This window comes from Schistocerca americana, chromosome 2 (genome assembly GCF_021461395.2).
Source record: "Schistocerca americana isolate TAMUIC-IGC-003095 chromosome 2, iqSchAmer2.1, whole genome shotgun sequence".
NCBI classification, from domain to species: domain Eukaryota; kingdom Metazoa; phylum Arthropoda; class Insecta; order Orthoptera; family Acrididae; genus Schistocerca; species Schistocerca americana.
This window is the reverse complement of record NC_060120.1, coordinates 81,969,056-81,986,145: the sequence shown is the minus strand read 5'-3', so window position 1 is coordinate 81,986,145 and position 17,090 is coordinate 81,969,056. Positions and strand designations below refer to the sequence as shown.

At 41.1% G+C, this 17,090-nt stretch overlaps 1 protein-coding gene across 1 annotated transcript in view; it reads right to left on the bottom strand.

Moving 5' to 3' along the window:
- LOC124593796 (secretin receptor-like) overlaps positions 1-17,090 on the bottom strand; it is a 144,623-nt gene that overhangs the window by 31,989 nt on the left and 95,544 nt on the right. The window contains exon 9 of the mRNA XM_047132144.1: positions 13,281-13,411. Coding sequence (XP_046988100.1) covers positions 13,281-13,411 — 131 coding nt within the window. The remainder of the gene's footprint in view (positions 1-13,280; positions 13,412-17,090) is intronic.

Here is a 17,090-nt window from a genome sequence, read left to right as displayed (position 1 = left end):
AAGACAAGGCTGCAACCTGTCTCCACTGTTGTTCATATTATTTATGGATCATATGTTAAAAACAATAGACTGGCTGGGTGAGATTAAGATATGTGAACACAAAATAAGCAGTCTTGCATATGCGGATGACTTAGTTGTGATGGCAGATTCGATTGAAAGTTTGCAGAGTAATATTTCAGAGCTAGATCACAAATGTAAGGACTATGGTATGAAGATTAGCATCTCCAAAACGAAAGTAATGTCAGTGGGAAAGAAATATAAACGGATTGGGTGCCAAATAGGAGGAACAAAGTTAGAACAGGTGGACGGTTTCAAGTACTTAGGATGCATATTCTCACAGGATGGCAACATAGTGAAAGAACTGGAAGCGAGGCGTAGCAAGGCTAATGCAGTGAGCGCTCAGCTACGATCTACTCCCTTCTGCAAGAAGGAAGTCAGTACCAAGACTAAGTTATCTGTGCATCGTTCAATCTTTCGACCAACCTTGTTGTATGGGAGCGAAAATGGGTGGATTCAGGTTACCTTATCAATAAGGTTGAGGTTACGGATATGAAAGTAGCTAGGATGATTGCAGGTACTAGTAGATGGGAACAATGGCAGGAGGGTGTCCACAATGAGGAAATCAAAGAAAAACTGGGAATGAACTCTATAGATGTAGCAGTCAGGGCGAACAGGCTTAGATGGTGGAGTCATGTTACACGCATGGGAGAAGCAAGGTTACCCAAGAGACTCATGGGTTCAGCAGTAGAGGGTAGGAGGAGTCGGGGCAGACCAAGGAGAAGGTACCTGCATTCGGTTAAGAATGATTTTGAAGTAATAGGTTTAACATCAGAAGAGGCACCAATGTTAGCACTGAATAGGGGATCATGGAGGAATTTTATAAGGGGGGCTATGCTCCAGACTGAACGCTGAAAAGCATAATCAGTCTTAAATGATGATGATGATGATGATGATGATGATGAACATTAAAGAAACTGTGGTTCTTTGGAAGCAAATAATGTGTAAATACTACTCCGAAAGCAATCAAGTACTGAAAGATTTCTCATGAGATAGTACAAAATTTTCTAAGTTATGCAGAAAATTGGAGCTTTAAACAATCAGTTAACAACTAACAAATTCTCCGAATTCCTTTCCAGTATTCTATTGGTGCCATTGTCCACCTAAAATGGTGGTAACCTTATATTTATAATCACCCACTGTATAAGGCCAATGGCGTTCTTTTACTACAGTACGAGTAGGGTGACGTACGTGCTGGAAAGCGAAAGTGAAACTAAAACCATCATACCAGATTCCAGCTCACACGTAGTTCGCAATGAATTCGTTATATTATATCAATCACTACTTGATTGAGTTCCAAATTACTTATTGTATGGTACGAAATTGCCCTGAATTACTATGCCATTCTCATTTCTCAATGTTGCATGAATTATTAACAGGGCGTTACTGAAGTATTTTCACCAAATTCAACCGCCAGCAGCTTCGTTAATTGAGTTTTTTAATTAAATGGTTGCAAACTTTCAACTTATTTGACCAAAGCGCAGTTAACCAGAAAAGAGGCTTGTTTTTGCTCGGAGTAGCTGTCGTAACCTACTGCATAGGTGATTCGTAATGAATACTGAATTCTAATCAAAGAAATTTTCTCTGTTTTTGATTGAAATACAGAAGAGCTGATGTGTGTTGTTGTGTACAGATTTCTAGGTCAGTTTGCCCAAGTCTTGTTCAGTTGTCAAGAGATACCATAAGAACACTGAGGACCATTGTCTAGCGCGACGGAACCTTTATTTAACTGCTGGTATTGAAAAGTTGCATGTAATTTTCGTTAATGTTTTCTTCTTTTGTGGCGTTTTACGTGTAGCCCTTACAAAAATATTTCGGCCAGAGTTCTAAATTGTAACAAACATTTGTATAAATAGCGTTATCAAGTTGTTCCAAATATGTACTTTACTTGGAACAGATTTCCATTTGATATTAGTTATCGTCAGTTAAAATGGAGTACGCCGTGATCTCGTGCCATACAATAAAGTAACTGTTGATCGTAGGCGCTCTAGTTTGTCGACAAGCAAATAAAAATATGTTAAGAACCCAAACCGTTAGATTACAACCAACTAACAAGAGTTTCTGGTGTTTCAGACGAAATTGTCGTTGCGAAGACGTCCACTTCAGTGACATTCATTAATACTCCTGTTTTCTCCTAGCACTAAATAACTTCGATGTACTTGAAAGAGAAATTACAGATCGTGATCCATCTCCAGTGACTTCTCCAGATCTCTAACGATTTTGTGTTCACGTGATATGTTCTTATGTCTTCATTATTCTTGCGGTATAAACAATATCGCACAGTTAGGTATTTTTTCACCCTGAATGATACGAAAGTCTCTCCTTTTAAATCTAAATGCAGCACCCATATTTTCCTGAAACTAAATTCATTGCTAAAAGGCGAAACGTCTCACGCCAGTAGGAGTATAAGAGGCAAAATACACAGGAATAGTGTAGAATACTAGGTGTACGAATACTAGTGATTCATTATCCAATCCTCATCGTACAATCCTCTTCTGTTTTTCGTTGGTAATCTGTCTTATTACAGGTGTCTAAGGGACACTCTGTAAATTCCCCTTACATGTGAATCTCATAAATTCTGAAAGTGATTGGGTTTATTCGTTATCTCTCTCCCTTTATGCAATCTACCTTTCGACGATTCTTCGCTTCAGGCATTTTGTTCGCAACATACGTCAAATTCAAGATCATTCCCTGATTCTTATCGTTTCCGCTAATTTTCTTTTCTCTCTTATTGTTGGAAGTAATCCTTCGTTTCTCGTCCTGTCAGCTCATTTCATGCTAAGTATTTTTCTCTACAACATTTCAAAATTATTCAAGTATTTCTGTAATTTTTTTACTGTCTTTGATTTGCTGCCCTGTAATACTGAACGGGTAGTTTGAAAAATCTTTTTTTTTAATTATTCTGAATCGTATTGCCGTCAACAGACCTTTCATCTCTCAAATTGCTCTTCTGATATACAAAGCCTATTTCATCGACACAGTTTCCATTCCCTCTCATCAACGTTTCTGCGTACGCTTAGTTGTAACAAGGTCTTTCCCTTTAATGACACTATGGTTTAACCATGATGTTAACTGATTATAATCACTTTGTTCTTTTATTTATCCTATCCTCTTTCACGACTCTCTTTGTCATTAACCGTAGTTATTCCTTTTAATTCTGTCATCATTGCTGGATTATATACAGACATAATTGTTTTTGCAAATTATCCTCTTACAGTTGTGTATTTTACTTTTATAACCTTCAAAGACATTGTGAATATATAATGTTACGTTAAGTAAAATCTTCCGAAAATATGTTGAATTAACAGAGTATAGGAATCACAGTTATTTCGGAAATTTTAAAAGTTTATTTTTTCCTAAGGAAGCAAATATTTAATAGTGCTGCCGTCTGATAATGTAACCCACATTTGAAATGCTCACAAGTATTAATTTTGTAAATGATATCCTGCATAACTAATAATGTAATGGCTTCGTACCTCCTTTGAAGCAATAACACTTTTGTATTTTTAGAAATGTGGCATCTTTGTATTTGAAATCATTTGAGTTATTGTGACTTGTGCTTACAAAATGTGCTGTAGAACGAAAAAGTGCATGTACATAAACATGTTTACTCACATGTGCTTCAAAAACCATTTATCCACCACTGAAAACACGGAGTTACTCTTCCATTTGTGTTAGTTTTGTAAACTAATGTTCACAATTTCCCCATTTTTAATATACCATTATACTGTTACCAGGACCATAATTAAGCTTAATCTGAAAAATAATCTGTTTCGTCTGTCAAAGCGGCTGAAGTTAAGCACCCAGGGCTCGAAATGCATTGTGTATTGGAATAAAATCACGATTATGACTGAAGGCGGTTGTTCTTTATCTTAAGAAAGTAATACATTCACGGAAGAAACAACGACAGAAACGGATAAAATTAAAATACTGACGTCATTTCATTGTAATGCCTTAAAGAAACATTTTTCACTTAAAGAGTTGGTGTTTCATCTCTTGATTTTCCTACATAAGCATCGAGAAAACGTAGTGGCAAACAACAACTTTGCCCAGAATCCCTTCCAGGACCCATCTAGTCTGTTTCCTCATTATCAGTCTTTACTACCGCTGTTTGTCTTGAGCGTAATTCCCACTGTCAGGCTTTCGTACTTCCAGTCTGCACCAGCAGATTTTAATGTTTTCAGAAAGATACTCTTTGATAGGGTACAATGTACGGTTAAAATACGAAACATGTGCAGCCGTTGATCAGTCACATATCAGTTGTTACAGCAATTGCTGCAGTTCGCAGGGCACACAATATTTACATACCATTAAAAATGAAATCTATTTTCTGTCTTTCATTATTCAGGGATGTAAAATACGGTATGTGACAGGTTCCTAACCAAATTTTAAATAAAATATGAAATTATTTGGCCTGCTCAGTTTCCTCTTATCTATAAAGGGTTATCTAATTAACACTGCAAGCATTTGTTGTGTAATAGGCCGATGTTTTTACTGTTTTGGTTAAATGTTTATCTCACTTGGTACTTCGGTAGTGACAAATCCTAATATTTTGATTTTATTATTAAATCTCAGCCACTGTGCAACTTTGTAACCCGTAAATGGCCGGCAGATATCGTTACATAAAAATAATTAATACACACATAACTAGAAAACTGACTCTTACGACATTGTACATATTATCTGTGGTCGCATTGTAATTCCGTCAGAGCCAGCAATGGAGGAGGAGGAGATTAGAGTTCAACGTCCCGTCGACAATGAGGTCATTAGAGACGGAGCACAAGCTCGGATTAGGGAAGGATTGGGAAGGAAATAGGCCGTGCCCTTTCACAGGAAAAATCCCGGCATTTGCCTGAAACGATTTAGGAAAATCACGGAAAACTTAAATCAGGATGGCCGGAGACGGGTTTGAACCGTCGTCCTCCCGAATGCGAGTCCAGTTTGCTAACCACCGCGCCACCTGGCTCGGTCAGAGACAGCAATGGACTTGAAAGACTTGAAGACTTGAAGATACAGGATGTTCATCACCACAAAACAAGGATTTTGGAATGTAGTCAAATTAAATCAGGTGATTCTGTGTGAATTAGATTAGGAAATGAGACATGTAAAGTAGAAATCTAATGTATAAACGATATAGATTATGACACAAGTTATAACTTTTTATACTATTGCCTGACTAAATACTTGTTTAATATTTTGGCAGTGATAATGGCTAGTTTCCTTTAATAAAGCTTGAAAGGAAAGGGCGACTGACTGCTATGCTCCATCACTTTGAGGGACAGTCGTTGAGTGCATTCCACATTTCTAATGGAAGGTAAATTGATGGTTTAAAGTAGTTAATGATTTTGCTGTTTGGACAGCAAAATAGCCGATGATGGTGAAGTAGAATATAAAATGCAGGCTGGTATTAGCAAAAAAAGCGTTTCTGAAAAAAAGAAATTTTTTAACATCGAATATTGATTTAAGTGTTAGCAAGACTTTTTTGAAAGCATTTGAATGGAGTGTAACCGGGTGTGGAAGTGAAACACGGACGATCGATGAGCCGATCAGACAAGAAGAGAATTAAACCTTTTGAAATGTGGTGCTACAGAAGAATGCTAGTGGTTAGAAAGATTATCACTTAATCAATGAGGAGGTACTGAATATAATTTTGGGAAAAAGAAATTTGTTGCTCAATCTGACAACAAGAGATACTCGAGAATGAGATTTTCACTCTGCAGCGGAGTGATCGCTGATATGAAACTTCCTGGCAGATTAAAACTGTGTGCCCGACCGAGACTCGAACTCGGGACCTTTGCCTTTCGCGGGCAAGTGCTCTACCAACTGAGCTACCGAAGCACGACTCACGCCCGGTACTCACAGCTTTACTTCTGCCAGTACCTCGTCTCCTACCTTCCAAACTTTACAGAAGCTCTCCTGCGAACCTTGCAGAACTAGCACTCCCGAAAGAAAGGATATAGCGGAGACATGGCTTAGCCACAGCCTGGGGGATGTTTCCAGAATGAGATTTTCACTCTGCAGCGGAGTGATCGCTGATATGAAACTTCCTGGCAGATTAAAACTGTGTGCCCGACCGAGACTCGAACTCCGGACCTTTGCCTTTCGCGGGCAAGTGCTCTACCAACTGAGCTACCGAAGCACGACTCACGCCCGGTACTCACAGCTTTACTTCTGCCAGTACCTCGTCTCCTACCTTCCAAACTTTACAGAAGCTCTCCTGCGAACCTTGCAGAACTAGCACTCCCGAAAGAAAGGATATAGCGGAGACATGGCTTAGCCACAGCCTGGGGGATGTTTCCAGAATGAGATTTTCACTCTGCAGCGGAGTGATCGCTGATATGAAACTTCCTGGCAGATTAAAACTGTGTGCCCGACCGAGACTCGAACTCGGGACCTTTGCCTTTCGCGGGCAAGTGCTCTACCAACTGAGCTACCGAAGCACGACTCACGCCCGGTACTCACAGCTTTACTTCTGCCAGTACCTCGTCTCCTACCTTCCAAACTTTACAGAAGCTCTCCTGCGAACCTTGCAGAACTAGCACTCCCGAAAGAAAGGATATAGCGGAGACATGGCTTAGCCACAGCCTGGGGGATGTTTCCAGAATGAGATTTTCACTCTGCAGCGGAGTGATCGCTGATATGAAACTTCCTGGCAGATTAAAACTGTGTGCCCGACCGAGACTCGAACTCGGGACCTTTGCCTTTCGCGGGCAAGTGCTCTACCAACTGAGCTACCGAAGCACGACTCACGCCCGGTACTCACAGCTTTACTTCTGCCAGTACCTCGTCTCCTACCTTCCAAACTTTACAGAAGCTCTCCTGCGAACCTTGCAGAACTAGCACTCCCGAAAGAAAGGATATAGCGGAGACATGGCTTAGCCACAGCCTGGGGGATGTTTCCAGAATGAGATTTTCACTCTGCAGCGGGCGTGAGTCGTGCTTCGGTAGCTCAGTTGGTAGAGCACTTGCCCGCGAAAGGCAAAGGTCCCGAGTTCGAGTCTCGGTCGGGCACACAGTTTTAATCTGCCAGGAAGTTTCATATCAGCGATCACTCCGCTGCAGAGTGAAAATCTCATTCTGGAAACATCCCCCAGGCTGTGGCTAAGCCATGTCTCCGCTATATCCTTTCTTTCGGGAGTGCTAGTTCTGCAAGGTTCGCAGGAGAGCTTCTGTAAAGTTTGGAAGGTAGGAGACGAGGTACTGGCAGAAGTAAAGCTGTGAGTACCGGGCGTGAGTCGTGCTTCGGTAGCTCAGTTGGTAGAGCACTTGCCCGCGAAAGGCAAAGGTCCCGAGTTCGAGTCTCGGTCGGGCACACAGTTTTAATCTGCCAGGAAGTTTCATATCAGCGATCACTCCGCTGCAGAGTGAAAATCTCATTCTGGAAACATCCCCCAGGCTGTGGCTAAGCCATGTCTCCGCTATATCCTTTCTTTCGGGAGTGCTAGTTCTGCAAGGTTCGCAGGAGAGCTTCTGTAAAGTTTGGAAGGTAGGAGACGAGGTACTGGCAGAAGTAAAGCTGTGAGTACCGGGCGTGAGTCGTGCTTCGGTAGCTCAGTTGGTAGAGCACTTGCCCGCGAAAGGCAAAGGTCCCGAGTTCGAGTCTCGGTCGGGCACACAGTTTTAATCTGCCAGGAAGTTTCATATCAGCGATCACTCCGCTGCAGAGTGAAAATCTCATTCTGGAAACATCCCCCAGGCTGTGGCTAAGCCATGTCTCCGCTATATCCTTTCTTTCGGGAGTGCTAGTTCTGCAAGGTTCGCAGGAGAGCTTCTGTAAAGTTTGGAAGGTAGGAGACGAGGTACTGGCAGAAGTGAAGCTGTGAGTACCGGGCGTGAGTCGTGCTTCGGTAGCTCAGTTGGTAGAGCACTTGCCCGCGAAAGGCAAAGGTCCCGAGTTCGAGTCTCGGTCGGGCACACAGTTTTAATCTGCCAGGAAGTTTCATATCAGCGATCACTCCGCTGCAGAGTGAAAATCTCATTCTGGAAACATCCCCCAGGCTGTGGCTAAGCCATGTCTCCGCTATATCCTTTCTTTCGGGAGTGCTAGTTCTGCAAGGTTCGCAGGAGAGCTTCTGTAAAGTTTGGAAGGTAGGAGACGAGGTACTGGCAGAAGTAAAGCTGTGAGTACCGGGCGTGAGTCGTGCTTCGGTAGCTCAGTTGGTAGAGCACTTGCCCGCGAAAGGCAAAGGTCCCGAGTTCGAGTCTCGGTCGGGCACACAGTTTTAATCTGCCAGGAAGTTTCAAGAGGTACTCGGTTGATAGAAAACAACCACGCGGAGTGGCCTCGGTGTCACGCATTGCGCGGCCCCTCCTACCGCAGTTCGTGTCCTCCCTTGGACATGGGTATTTGTGTTGTTCTTAGCGTAAGTTAGGTTAAGTACCGTAGTGTGTAAGTCAGCGGACAGATGACCTCAGCAGTTGGATCCCTTAGGAATTCACACACATTTCAACTTCTTTTTTTTTTGTGTATTGAATACATTCTGAGCCATCAAGGAATCACCAATTTACTATTGGAGGGAAATGGGAAGGGGGGAAGGAGGGGTAATCGTAGACAGAGACCAAGAAATGAATGTAGCAAGCAGACTGAGGAAGATGTAAGTTGCAATAGTCATTCGGAAATGATGAGCCTTGACCAGGATACAGTAGCATAGAGACCTGCATCAAACCAATCTTCGGACTGAAGACTCCAGCAACAACATGTTCTGTGAGTGGCTCAATCTTGAAGCACTTGCGGCTAGCATTATGAATTGAGGTATAAAATGAATCAGATTCTGATAGGCCTTCTTTTCGGTCTCGTGGAAAGCGCCCGAAGCAGTTGCCGATCGTTCTTAACTGTACCTCATAGGTTCATTGTTAACAGATATATCAGAAAACACTGGGGAAAAACCATTCTTCCACGCTTATTCTCACAACGCAGCTTTGGTTAACAATGATCTCCTTTTTTCCTCCTTTTACATTTATCTATGATTTTTAGCTTTCTCCTGTGTCCTTTCTCTTAATATGTGTGTAAATAATCGTCTTACACTCTCTACGATCATATTGTGTTTTAAGGACACACAACCATCTTAATAAAAGTAGCTAAACAGTACAGAATTTTTACTTAATAGTTGTCAGGCTTCATATTTTTTTCTGAATAGGTATGCCGTTGTGCACTTTTGCACCTACCATCTTATCAGATTTATTTCTGCAGTCATACTAATGTGTGACTTCTTCTGAATAATGACATTTTACTCCCTTTTTAGTATCTTCATGTACAATTCCTTATTCGCTTATCTCCTTGGAATGTACATGTCCAAAAACCTCTGGTTTCTTCTTTTCCGTTTTTCTGCTTTCACTACAGAGTTTTCATCGTTATCTCATTCTTTATTCGTTATGCCCAGTCAGAGGGCGTTCCTGACTTTGTTAACTTTGCCTGACAGCTTCCTTTTCTTCTACGTTTCCCAAAATCATGAATTTGCTGTGTTTTTATTGTGTTCCACTGTCCACAGTTTTCCAGTGGCTGCGAATGTGTGGTTCGCTACTAGCATTCCAAAGGGTTTGCTTTCTCTGTTTGTGTATTCTGAGGCACTGATTTCTTGAAAGCCCTTCTTCTTTACTTCTAACAGAATGGTTTCTACCTCTTTTTTATAATTCACTGTCTTAAGCAGCATTTTTTAATCTAGTGGTCTCCATTCTCCTGATGTGACCATACAACATCTAGCGTTTTCTATGTTCTGCATCAGTGAACTTGTTTATTGCTTTGTACAGGTCTACAATTTTTCTTTTCATCCATATATTTCTCTTACTGGAACAATAAATTTTTCTTAGATTTTTCACTCTTCCTCTAATTGAATTAATTTTTAAACTGTCTGCTAGAGGTTAGTTCTCAGGCATATAGTGCTTCAGACAAGATAGTTGTCTAGTAATGCCGAATTTTCGCATTACAGGATACCTCTCGTTTATTTTAGTGATTCTGTGATATGCTGCATACTTAATGGAGCTTGGTGCCTCTTTCTAAATTGACTCTAGTGTTGTGTCCTGATGGTAAAACGAGTTCTCTTAAAAAGACATGTATGAAATTTTCCCAAATTTCGCTTTTTGGTAGGAATCTTCTAATGTTTTTACCTAAATTTTCCATCTTTTCGTATGATTTTTGGAAGCCTGTCTTTATCTCGTGTACCTTACGTATGGTATATTTGGTTTCCTCACTAGAGTTAGTGAAGACAGCTAGACAGTCAGTAAAATTTGCGTAGATAACTTTGATTCTCTGTTCCGATGTTCGTACCCCGAATGTCATTTCCCCATTCTCTGATGACTTGTCTGACACAGAAGAGGTGAGAGGCCATGTCCTTGTAGAAATTCTGTACGGACTTTAAAAGGATCAGATTTTTCGCCAAGAAACTTGAGATGTTGTGTTCTGAGCCTTGGCGGCTCACTGCATATCGAACTTTGCCCTCTGCTTTGATCTTCGGAAGTCGGTTGTGACTCGATCGCCAAGTGGCTCTCTAAGGCGGACAGAAAAAGGGGGTCGCTGGAGAAAAGTGAGAGCAGTACAAGCGTAGCAAGTGACTCGAGCAGTGGGCGTCGATTCGGCGTCGGCATCACTTGTGGTGTGTTGCGGACTAGCCGGGAAGTCTACGCACTTGGAGGCCTTGACGGCTGTTCCTGTGTGGACCTGGTTCACTCATCTGCCAACTGGAATATTTATGCTACCAGACGTGGACTCTTGGAATTGCGTTAAAGTGATTTTCCTGCGCTTACGTCACTTTATTTGAACGTGTTTCCTGGCCTCTATATCTGCAGATGTGGTTACCCCAAAGTTGGTTTAAGTGCAGTTTCCTGTTTTCTGCTAAAATCTGAATTCATATTCATCATCTATTGCGCAGTTTAATTTCACGATCCGTTAAGTTCAGGATGATGCTGAATAGTAATTCAGGTTGTCCGCGCCAGGGTTTGAGTTATTTCACTGATACTGTTATCTTGACAATCTGTGCTCATAGAGGGTATTTGTTATTTTACCCTCTCTCAGTACTGGATTTTAGTCTGTTGCAGGCTGCACTGTGTATTGTCGAGCAGAGGTCGTATTCGACAGCCTTGTTATTACACCAGATATTTTCTAGGGAGTACTGGATGCTGCCTCTACGCTGTATAAGCAATGACTGTAAGGCAGATTTAAAACTGGATATTTCGTAAATTTTAATGCAGTTTCGACCCAAGCATTTTAAATTTCGTAGGGTTGTTCACTTCATTTGGCTGTAGCCCCGTATATTGTACACTCTGTCGATTTTGTGTCACTTCATATATAAGATAAGCTCTATCTGTTTTGTATTAACCCTCAAAGTCTTTGACACAGTTTTGGAGTGTTTGCTTTTATAGCTTGTGCTCTCCAAGCGGTCGCCAAAGTTTTTGTTAAAGAAAAGGGTTTTGATTTTCTATTTTACCATACCTTCTGGTTGTGTATTGCGATCAGTATATATTTTACTGTTGTTGTATTTTTAAATTTCTGAAAGAAAGGAAGGTTCATATGTTAACGATTTCCTAAAAATGTTGATGGGCGTGGAGAATTTCGCCTATGGTATTCACTAAGAATGCTGCTAATAGCAGTTATCCCGTATTGTTTAAAATTACTGTCAATAGCAGGTGTTGTGATCCCCTTGATTTTTTGGCTCGAGTTCTTGCCTTTTATTGCCATTACCTTTTAACTTCTATGGGCAAATTATTATCAGCATGGTTGCGCCCCTTGGGTCTTGTTATTTTTTGTAAATAAATTTTGGGAATTTTCCTTATTCGTTCAACCGTTTATTAATTGCTAAAACTGTCATTAATTGGTTCATGTGAAATGAAGTGTTTACTTACTGATCTCTTCCCCTCTAAGGTGTTGTTGTTAAGGTCATCCAAACAAATTTTGAAGCTCCATTAAATTCAATTATTGTTTTTTTCTATCTGAAAGCCTTGTATTGTAGAATTGTTGGTTTAAAACCGTAAACTTTTATTGAGTTTAAAGAACTTTTACATTTCGATGTAAAGTTTATTGCTTGTTTTAATTCTGAAATCTTTTATGAATAAATCACATTCTGTGCAATAAGTGGTGAATGACGATTCAAATCTAGGGGTCCAGTCCTTTCTTCAAAACCCTTACTGGAAGTTTTGGGGCGCCATGGCTGCCACGTAACCGTGTCTTTGAAGGTCTGGCATATTAGTTCTCAAGTCTGTCTCTCTACTCTTAGATGTTCTAAAATGTCCAAAACGGTTCGTACGTCAACAGAGTCACACACCTCCTGAAGACACACTTCGACTTATCCCTCCAGACACCAAATTTGCATAGCATTCGATATACCTTTCATGGATCCTGCTTGATATTCACTAGTCAAGTGATCTATTTGTTGTTCAGTTGTGTTTAAGAGACCTTTGCATAGAACCTTGAATATGCAACAGATATAAAATGGTTTTCTTCCAGTCCTATATCATGGTTTCAGTTTTCCATGTATATGCAGAGAATGCATGAATTCTTCTTATGAGCACATCTATTTTTAACATGTCTGCAATAACGCCGTCGTTTACAGGTGCTTTGTTATTTTTTAGTGACTGAATTATCTCTGATTTCTTGAATTGTTGGAAGATGAGAACAACGTTTGAGGTCATCAGTCCCAGAGAACTTAGAACTACTTAAACCTAATTAACTTAAGGACATGAAACACATCCATGTCCGAGGCAGGATTCGAACCTGCGACCGTAGCGGTCGCGCGTTTCGAGACTGAAGTGCCTAGAACCGCTCGGTCACAGCGGCCGGTTATATGTCTTTAAAATACACTTTTTCCACCGGGAAATACAGTTATCTGCATGTTGTTTTTGTTTTCTGAACGCTTAACGTCTCTTCTCGTTCATCGTTCTTCACTCGAATTTAATGCTTAGACGACTGTCCATGTTATTTAAAGCACTTTATCTAAAATGATCAAGCTTGTTAATGCAATGAGCAAGACAATGGAAGTGCGTTCTAGAGATCTGGGGTTCATTTCCCTCTTGACCATCCGTGTACAGGTTTCCCAAAACTTATCACTGATAATTTAAAGTACCTGAATGCAGTCAAGATTTGGAACTACACTTACGTGATTCAGAAATGATGTTATTACAATTCAGTATTCAAACTACACAGTGGAGTTAATATTCACTTTGCAGGCACACGTGCTTCTGGATACTATTCTTAACATACAATGTAGCAATACCAGTGAATGAGATTTGGTTACCAGCACGGAGCAGGCCATGGGCAGCTGCAGGAGCAGGAAGACGCGCGACTGCTGGTTGGTGGTCCAGCACAGGGTGTCCTCCAGCTCCAGGCGGGCTACGGCCCACGTCGCCACCACCACCACAGGCGCTCCTGGGAAAAATATCAGCAATAGTTTGCAATATATCTTCAGTACTTCATTCAGTATCAGAACTCCGACCGAAGCAGAGGGAGGGCAGTGCAGAGATATTTGCAAAAATTACACCTATCCTTCGATTTGCTTTAACAGCCATTGACATCGCTACATCTTCGTTTCCCTGATAAGGACTGATCATTTTGCATATCAGTCCTAAATAATTAAATTGGCTTCATAATTTCATTTTTCTTGGGAGTCACGGTGTTTTATAATTGTTTAACTATCCGGCTACCAAGATTTTTTCGTTTCACTGAGTACCACATGGGTCATGATGACCCCAATCAATTTCCATAGGATATATTTCCGTTATTTTAATGAACTAAAATAAAAACATGCATTACAGCTGTTCATTGTAACAGTTATCATTCAGTTCTTATAGATGTTACATCCAAGAAATAAAAAAAAATAGACTGGGATCTACTGACCCAGTGATATTAGTGGAAAAAAGCATAATTAAATTGTAATTTTTTACAAATATGTAACTGAGCAAAACATGATTGGGTAAATATGACTCAGAGGCAGAAAGTGACATATTTTAAAATTAACAGCTTTGTAAATAAGGGAGAAATACGGGGTGTTCAAAAAGTCTCTCCGCAGTGCCGTATGATTGTTAGTCGAGCGTGCCATATGCTGCAGTGAACATACCGAAATGAAACTCTGTGAAATACAAGTTATTAATTTATTGAATATTCATTTTTACTTACAAATTTTCACATTAAATGTTGAAAGTGTCCCCCCTGTTGCTGAATACACTATTCAATTCGTCTAATCATGTTTCCAAACACAAGCTGTAACATTTCTTCTCTAACAGAAGCAGTGAAAGCGGATATTGCAATTTTCAATTCATCGATGGAATTTGGATGGTTTTTATAGACAGTTGCTTTCGCTGCACCCCAGAAGAAAAATTCAGTTGGTGTTAGGTCAGGCGATCGTGGAGGCCAAAGTCCCTGTGAAATTATGCGATCACCAAAAACATCAGCAAGTAGTGGCATAGAAACGCGAGCTGTATGCGCGGTTGCACCATCTTGTTGAAAATGACCGTTCAGTATTTCACTTAACACAAGTTCTCCTATGAATGGGTACAGAATATCACTACAGTACCGTTGTGTGTTTATTGTTTCGTTGAAAAACATGAGACCCACAATCCGAAGTCTAGAACTTGCAATAAAACTCCTATTTTCACAGAATGAATTTTTCCTCATGAGTACACAATGGATTTGCAGTACACGACATACGAGAATTTTGCGAGTTCATGTATCGGGATAAATGAAATCACGCCTCAATAGTGAAAAACGTTTCATTAAGAATATCCCTTCCATTTTCTTGAACGAAATTTTTGAACCATTGACAATAATGCAGTCTCTTGCCATGATCTGTACTTTTCAGCTCTTGCACGACTTTGTATGGGAAAAGTTCTAATTTTTTCCTTACAGCTGTGTTGGTCGTTCCGACACTAACATCGATTTCCTGCGCGAGTTTTCTTACATACTTGTTCGGACTCGTGGACCTTTTATCGGAAATATCAAGGAGTTTAACCTCAGACAAAACTCTAGGACGACCACTTCTCGATGCATCTGGCACTGAACCCGTACTTCGAAATCTGTTAATCAAATCTCCCACAGTATCGCGATGTGGGAGTGTTGTCTCCGTTGTTCGACTAAAAACACGTTCCTCAATGGTTAGTCACAAAAACGAAACAAACGGACAAAAGAACTAAACTTAAACGTTCACGTCAACACATAGTGACACACACCAACGATACTACTGACTCTGACTGAGATAAACGAAACACTGGAATGTTGGGAGATACCACTTGGAGGGAAGTAACCCAGGCAGACGAACAATCGTACGGCACGCGCGGCTAGAAATCATACGGCACTGAGGAGAGAGTTTTTGAATACCCCGTACAATATGCTTATGGAGTAATATAGACCCCAGTGGTACTAGGAGGGCTAAATGATACCACTTCAGGCATTTCACTGTCCTTTTATTTTCTTTTGGAAACTGTTGCAATTTCGGCTGTAAGTCATTCAGAATTATCCTGTAGTAATAACACGCAGTCTGACTAATTACTATAGGATAATAACGATTCACTGTAAAACGTCTGTAGAGTCGTGATTGCTGTAGTTCCCAAAACTAAATAAATGAAAAGTGAAATTAGGACGCATTTATTATTTAGACAGTCAAATTGTCATTTAATACGACGTTTGTCACCATATTGTGCTATAACACAGTGAGCTGTCTTGCCTTAAAACAAGAAAATGTCATTATCGTGGTTAAAAAAAATGGTTCAAATGGCTCTGAGCACTATGCGACTTGACTTCTGAGGTCATCAGTCCCCTAGAACGTAGAACCAATTAAACCTAACTAACCTAAGGACATCACACACACCCATTCCCGAGGCAGGATTCGAACCTGCGACAGTAGCGGTCGCTCGGCTGCAGACTGTAGCGCCTAAAACCGCACGGCCACTCCGGCCGGCTTCGTGGTTCATAAGCATAAATTTGATTACACGGGACGTTTCCTCCTGTCTCGATAAGGGAGGCTTGCTTTTGGAGTTAACACCGTAACAAATACACTACTGGTCATTAAAATTGCTACAACCAAGAAGAAATGCAGATGATAAACGGGTATTCATTGGTCAAATATATTATACTAGAACCAACTTATATTTTCAGGCAAGTTGGGTGCATAGATCCTGAGAAATCAGTACCTAGAACAACCACCTCTGGCCGTAATAACGGCCTTGATACGCCTGGGCATTGAGTCAAACAGAGCTTGGATGGCGTGTACAGGTACAGCTGCCCATGCAGCTTCAACACGATACCACAGTTCATCAAGAGTAGTGACTGGCGTTCTCGTCAAACAGTCTACAAAACAATTGAAAACATTGAAATGACAACATCTGCCGCTGACAAGAAGAAGAACACTGTGAAGAACAGTTCCGCCACTGAACTCATCGAGGGACCATGTGTCTTTCTTGGATGCAGACTGAACTTCAGCATTGACATCAATGATTCCTGTACCCATGGCAACGGATGGTTAACTGTAGCTATTGTACGTGGAGGTAGTGGTGTTCCTGCAGTTGGTGGCCTCGAGAGTTTCGTCGATAGAGACATTATTGCCTATCGCACGTATCATATTGGAGCCAGTTGCGCGGCCACCATTGACAAGACGTTTTCAGTTGGTGAGAGATCTGGAGAATGTGCTGGCCAGGGCAGCAGTAGAACATTTTCTGTATCCAGAAAGCCCCGTACAGCACCTGCAATATGCGTTCGTGCATTATCCTGCTGAAATGTAGGGTTTCGCAGGGATCGAATGAAGGGTAGAGCCACGGGTCGTGAAACATCTGAAACGTAACGTCCACCGTTCAAAGAGCCCTAAATGCGAACAAGAGGTGACCGAGACGTGTAACCAATGGCACGGCGGGTAATAGGCCAGTATGGCGATGACGAATACATGCTTGCAATGTGCGTTCACCGCGATGTCGCCAAACACGGATGCGACCATCATGATGCTGTAAACAGAACCTGGATTCATCCGAAAAAACGACGTTTTGCCATTTGTGCACCCTGGTTCGTCGCTGAGTACACCATTGCAGGCGATCCTGTCTGTGATGCATCGTCATGGGTAACC